Here is a 6,793-nt window from a genome sequence, read left to right on the forward strand (position 1 = left end):
GGATGCAAATGAACTCTCTGACCTGGAAGAGGAAGCTTTAGAGCAGCTTCTCATATTTGTTTTCAGATATTTAGATTAAATCTCTTTCTCTGCCTTGACTGAAATTAAGCTTCTCATTGAAATAGATGAGTAAAAAGATTCAGTTCAGTGTTATGTCATTTCAGTTTGATCCAGTGCTGACAGTTTACTTTTGATAACATAATTTTTAAGTTTTTTATTTTCAAACAGATAAAACTGTAATTCTGAAAATAATGGGTTTTAATTAATGAAAAATGCTATACAGATTGAAAAATATTTATTATTTGTTGTTTGTGTAAATTAGTCACTGGTAGTACAGCACTGTGATTTAAAAATTATATTTTTCCTCTGATGCAATACATGTTGAGAGTAATATCCTAGTATACCAGAAGTTAGCCACACACGGATGTTGTTATGTTCAGATTCCTGAAGAGGTCTACCTTAATGTTATGAGGGTCTAAAAATCAATCTGAAATCACTGCTGAGTGGATCAACATTGTTTTCTCATTTTCTTGGGTGAACCTAAATAGGAATAATTGGAGACAAGCAGCTAATCCATTCTGCTGATGGATTAGCAGAAGTGTTTCCTTTCTGGTAACCATAAGTATGTTTCATAACAGTGTTCTATAACTGTTATTCACCGACAGCTTCCATGTGTTTGCTGCCAGAGAAATCCTTCCCCTTAACCCTCCAACAAATTGCACCACCTCAACATTTTCACCAGTACTTTGCTTAAACATGTATCTGCTAACGAAAATACAACATGTATACTCTATGCAAACCGATTTTAAATGTTTTAGGAGACGAAATGTGTAGAAAAACCGCCGATCAGCGCACAAAATCACAGAGTATCTGACAGGTCTGAAGGGTGCTGGGAAGAAAATACAAAGTTCTGGAAACCAAATACAACGGTACTACATAGAGAGGAGGGTTTTGCTTCTGTTATAGGAACATTTAAGTTATAAGAGCTTTATTTAGTTAGGATTTTAAGCGTAAAATGAAGCCGAGAAAACACAAGTGTGGCCATGTTTGAGGCGGCAGCGTAGCGGCGGGCTGAGTTGTCTCTTCACGGTTCTCACGTCTGTTATAAGTCCCGCCTCCCGCTCTAAGCTTGACATAAGAGATATCAACTCAGAAACATGACGGAAGTAGCTCCGGCGGCTGTCAGATCCTCGGCAAAACTCTCGATGAAGAAGTCCGCTTCGCGGACCAGGAAGGATGGACCCAGCATCTCCAAACTCATCGTGGATGCCGTGGCTGATTCCAAGGAACGTAAAGGGGTTTCTTTGGCGGCGCTCAAGAAACTCCTGGCCAGGAATGGCGTCGACGTGACGAAGTCCAACAAGCGCATCAACAGCGCTATTACCAAGCTGGTGACAGGTGGAAGCCTGAGCCGCACTAGAGGGACCGGAGCATCCGGGTCCTTCAAGATAGCTAAACCTAAGGCTAGAAAGAAGAAGCCCAAACCCGCAAAACCAGTGAAGAAGGCAACTCCGAAGAAGAAGAAGAAGGCTCCCGCCAAGGCAAAGAGACCAGCCGCTAAGAAGTCACCGAAAAAGTCACCGGCGAAGAAACCAGCCAGGAAGTCTCCGAAGAAGGGACCGGCAAAGAAAGCAGCCAAAAGGGTAAAAAGGAGCCCTAGAAAGACCACCAAAAAGAGCCCCAAAAAGAGTCCCAAAAAGGCCACAGCTAGGAGGCCGAAGCCGGCTAAGAGACCGGCAGCCAAGAGAAGCCCGGCAAAAAAGCGCCCAGCTAAGAAGGCTAAGAGGAGCTACTGGTAAACACCTGCTTCACCCACTGCGCAAAGCACCAAAGGCTCTTTTAAGAGCCACCACTCCTTCAGCTGAAGAAACGGTTCCTAACAAGCATATAATCAGTTACCTTAAAAATAGAATATATTTTCTGACAGCGATTTATTAAATAAAAGACGGTTTAAAACAATATTCTGGATAGGTAGTGAAATTAGGACAACATTTGTTAGATTAGCTCAGATTCTTTGTTGCCAACCAGTAATTGTTGAATTGTATCACTGAATATTCTCATGACGACCGGAGATTAATCCGTATGAAAAACCTTATAAAAGGATTATCAGTCAACAACAGCCACTCTACTGCGCATGTCACATTCAGAATGCAGGCAAGAATATATTATGTTTACAGTAAGGCTAATAAAATAATTTCCAACTCGACGCCAGCGCAGGGCTTCACTCCGTGCAGCTCCGTCAAGCAGCTTTGCGGTATTTGTATTTTTAGCACATCGTCTCTGTACCTCACACTGCCTTTTGTTAAACCCGCTGCACTTTTGAAGGCTTGGTTTGTCAGCTGCCTGGATGGATTCAGCTACATTTTAATTTTCCCTCTAACTGTGACCAAATTAGAAAGAAATGATTTGCACGCTAAATATAAGTTTCAATTTTTTTAAAAATAAAAACTTAGTTTTTATGAAAAAAGTAAGTTGCTCTTATTGCTCACCATGTATATGTTCGTCTTATTTAGAGGGACTTCACTGAGAGCTTATTGTGAACAATTTGCTTTAATATTTGCTAGTAAGTAAAAGTTTGGTCCATTTTCTCTCGTCTATTTATCGACTCTCCTGAATTTTATGTTTACTGGTCATTAAGCCGCATCTCATTCACTAAATTTAATTTGGTAGAATAACTTATTTTATCACATTGTGTGTGATTAACAGTTGTAGTACGCCGATAGCAAGTTAGCTAATATTAAAACCGCAAGATAAATGCGGGTAACCATGGCAACTACTGAGCGTTTAAAGGCCGGCCGGCTCTTACAGGCCAGTTGCGAAATAATAATAATAATAATCCATCTTTACTAAACTACATTTACATTTTGGGTGTTCCATCCCTAATCAGGACAGCTAAGTGATTAAATCCATCTGAATATTTACATCCTCAAATAGTTACATTTACATTTACATTACATCTAGATGCCTCATTAAACCAAAATAAGATACCACCCTGGTGGCAGATTTGAGGTCACATTAAACTTATAATACAAGAGTTTAATCAAAGGTAGCAGAACATCCATCCATTTTCTGAACACCCTTGTCCCTCAGTGGGGTCGGGAGGGGTGCTGGTGCCTATCTCCAGCTAACGTTCCGGGCGAGAGGCAGGGTACATCCTGGACAGGTCGCCAGTCTGTCGCAGGGCAACACAGACACACAACCATGCGCACACACACCTAGGGGCAATTTAGACAGACCAATTAACCTAACAGTCATGTTTTTTGGACTGTGGGAGGAAACCGGAGTACCCGGAGAAAACCCACGCATGCACAGGGAGAACATGCAAACTCCATGCAGAAAGACCGGGGCTGGGAATCTTGCTGCACGGCAACAGCTCTACCAACTGCGCCACTGTGCAGCCCCTGATTTTGCCATATTTAACATATTATTCAGAAGTGTGAGAAATTAATTAAAAAAGCTCTTTGCATCCACTAAGTATCTTACAGAAACGAGCCGTTAGAATCATCCATAATGTTGGTATTTATGAGCACACAAACCCATTATTATTAAAATCTAGATTTCTTAAATTTGAAGATCTGGTGGAATTTAAAATTGCTCAAATTATGTTTAAGGCATCTAATAAACTGCTACCTGAGATCATGCAGAGCATGTCTTATGAAAGAGAAAGGGGATATAACTTAAACTCAAACTTAAGGATTTGTAGTACACACACAAGAAAGAACTTTTGTATTTCAATTCAAGGGGTAAAATTATAGAAGTTTAATGAGGAGTTAAAGTCAAAATAGTGTAATTCATAAGGAAATATAAGGAGGTCATTTTCACAAGATATAGAAAGACGGGTGAGAGAACTAATGTGTTCATGTAAACACGTTACATGAACATGAGTGTGTGGGTATGGATATATACCCACACACACACCCACACACACATATATATGGATGGTTTACCTGCCTATTTTTAGGCAGGTAAACCAAGATAAGATGGAAAACTAATTAACATGTCATTTTCTATTTTTTTAATGAGACTCAATCTAAAAATATTGTACTAGTTTATGGTGTAGGAGTTCGGTTTCTAACTTCTTCGTACTTCTTTTCATGTATGTTGAGATTATTGAACAAAAATATGTATTTTGCATTCCTTGTTTATGTGTGATTTCATACTTCTGTCGTGTTTAAAATAATCAGCACAGACCACAAAAGTATTGATATCCAAAGTATTATTCATAATTCAGTTTGAGATGAGAACATTTTTCAAAGTTTACAAACCTTCAAAACTATACAGAAAAAAAGATGTTTAAAGAAAATTACTACAAAATAAATTAGTTCTGCAAACAATAAATCATGTGAATCTGAAAGTCAAATATTAAAATCAAAACTAAAATATCAAATTTTGCAGAAAACATTCAAACCAAACTATTTGAATTAGTTGAAATTAATTTTGTTTCTAGATTTAGATGTTTGAAGTTAAGAAAACCTGGGTTGACAAGGGAAGTGCACCAAGTACTCTAGAATAGGTTTTATGGATACCAATGTAGTAATTCCCTTTTACATGAACATTTGAGAAATTAATAATTAACGTACAAGTTTCTTGCGCTTAGTTGTATTTGTGTGGCCCTAAAAAGGGCCTTTGTGGTTTAGATGGTAAACAGCGGGTTTACTTGGAGCTGGTGTACTTGGTAACCGCCTTGGTGCCCTCGGACACGGCGTGCTTGGCCAGCTCTCCGGGAAGCAGGAGGCGCACGGCCGTCTGGATCTCCCTGTATGTGATGGTGGAGCTCTTGTTGTAGTGAGCCAGGCGGGAAGCCTCGGAGGCGATGCGCTCAAAGATGTCGTTGACGAACGAGTTCATGATGCTCATGGCCTTGGACGAGATACCGGTGTCGGGGTGGACCTGCTTCAGCACCTTGTACACGTAGATGGCGTAGCTCTCCTTCCTGGTCTTTCTCCTCTTCTTGCCTCCTTTGCCGGTCGTCTTAGTGACGGCTTTCTTGGAGCCCTTCTTGGGCGCAGACTTGGCGGGTTCAGGCATCCTGATGTGTTCCTGGGAAACAGCAACAAATGAGGAAGCGCGAGCAGAGATTAGTATTATAGATTCTGTATGTAAATTAGACTGCCCTGATGCCTGCCTCTGATTGGTTCAGCTGCTCAGAGTGTTAGAATGTCTTTAGGATTTGTTCGTGCGTCCAAGTGCTTGAATAGTGTAAAATAAGAATAAATGTTTTTCGAAGTTTATTATGTAGCTCTGCTTTTATGTGTTCCTTCAGGTGTTTTATAAACCTGTACGTTATGCTTAGTAATTAATATTTCCATAACACTTTTAAATCAAATTACTTATTAAAATTAAATTAAGCTTAAATCACTTTCTTTCAAAGGGAAACAATATCACGAATAATTTGCATACTCCAAATACAATCTTTATTGGAGTTGCCCATGACTCATCTTCCTTTAATTATTCAGGAGAGGATGTTTCTACTTTATGTATTGAGATTGACTTAAAATGTCAAGATTTAAGGTAGATGACGGGAACTGCCATACTTTTACATGCTCGCATGGACTGTTGTGTTTCCTTAGTTTCTTATTCACGCTTAGAAAGCACTTATTTCCGCTGTTGTGCATTCTAATTTTTCAGTTCTACAAATAAATCCTTCATTAACAACGTACTTATTCCATCTTTTCACAGGACGCATCGTACAAACTCAGGAACCGTCTCTTGAGAAGTGTGGGTGGCTCTGAAAAGAGCCGTTGATATGTAGCCAAGCGCCAGTGGATTTAACCGCCGAAGCCGTACAGAGTGCGGCCCTGCCTCTTGAGAGCGTACACCACATCCATGGCGGTCACGGTCTTCCTCTTAGCGTGCTCGGTGTAGGTGACGGCATCACGGATGACGTTCTCCAGGAAGACCTTGAGCACACCGCGGGTCTCCTCGTAGATGAGACCGGAGATACGCTTGACTCCACCGCGGCGAGCCAGGCGGCGTATAGCGGGCTTGGTGATTCCCTGGATGTTATCACGGAGGACTTTACGGTGACGCTTGGCGCCCCCCTTTCCGAGTCCTTTACCTCCTTTTCCGCGACCACTCATTGTGTTATCAACTATAAATCAGCTTCAGCACTAACTGAAAGTCTCTGTAGGATCTTTATTTAAACACATATCACGGACGTAAGTGAAGACAGGCACTCGCGAACTTTCGACTTCCGCCTTTCAGTCCGTAAACGGAAACAGGAACCATTTCAGTTTACTGGACAATATTTCGAAATAGATATATTTTTTAAACCGGACATGGCAAGGACTATTGTAATTAAAATGAACATAAATTAAGTTTCTTATTTCGGGAACAAACACACAAAGTTAGATATTTGTAAATGTGACATGTTGCAATTTATATTTATATACTTTTGCATTTTGAAAGAAACAAAAAAAAACACGTATTTAATTTGGATTTCCAGAAGTGGGAATTTATTGACCCAAACCACAGACTGAAAATATAGCCAACACTTATAAGGCTTTCAAATTACATTAACCTGACCAGGTAAAGATTAATTCAGAACCCCACACTTAAAGTGATCCATTTGCTTATTTTTATACATGTTGATGTGTCTGAACAGAAGTCCATTAGCTTCCCCATAATGGCTGTTACTTTTAAACACATTTTGCCACCCACATTCTTTTCAGACATTACACATGCATTTTATTTTTTTTTATAAATACCTTAACATTTTCCTTATTCATGTTTAATTTCTTTCTTTAATTGATAAAAATTGTGACTTCACACTTAAAATACACCTAGAGTACTT

General features: G+C 39.7%; 2 protein-coding genes and 1 pseudogene across 2 annotated transcripts; 1 reads left to right on the forward strand and 2 right to left on the reverse strand.

The window, feature by feature from the left end:
* The first annotated feature begins 1,127 nt into the window (after window positions 1-1,127).
* Window positions 1,128-1,845, forward strand: LOC106946358 (histone H1-like). Its single transcript, XM_015030633.1, has one exon. The coding sequence runs from the start codon at window positions 1,158-1,160 to the stop codon at window positions 1,797-1,799; it is 642 nt and encodes a 213-aa protein (XP_014886119.1). The 5' UTR covers window positions 1,128-1,157; the 3' UTR covers window positions 1,800-1,845.
* A 2,595-nt stretch (window positions 1,846-4,440) lies between these two features.
* Window positions 4,441-5,320, reverse strand: LOC106946376 (histone H2B 1/2-like). The gene has a single exon (XM_015030653.1). It carries the CDS (start codon window positions 5,026-5,028, stop codon window positions 4,654-4,656), a length of 375 nt encoding a protein of 124 aa, XP_014886139.1. The 5' UTR covers window positions 5,029-5,320; the 3' UTR covers window positions 4,441-4,653.
* An 84-nt stretch (window positions 5,321-5,404) lies between these two features.
* The window catches only part of LOC106946377 (uncharacterized), an 11,084-nt pseudogene continuing 9,695 nt past the window's right edge, over window positions 5,405-6,793 (reverse strand).

This window comes from Poecilia latipinna, unplaced genomic scaffold (genome assembly GCF_001443285.1).
Source record: "Poecilia latipinna isolate Pla-1442-1.1 unplaced genomic scaffold, P_latipinna-1.0 Scaffold188, whole genome shotgun sequence".
In the NCBI taxonomy this organism is placed as follows: Eukaryota; Metazoa; Chordata; class Actinopteri; order Cyprinodontiformes; family Poeciliidae; genus Poecilia; species Poecilia latipinna.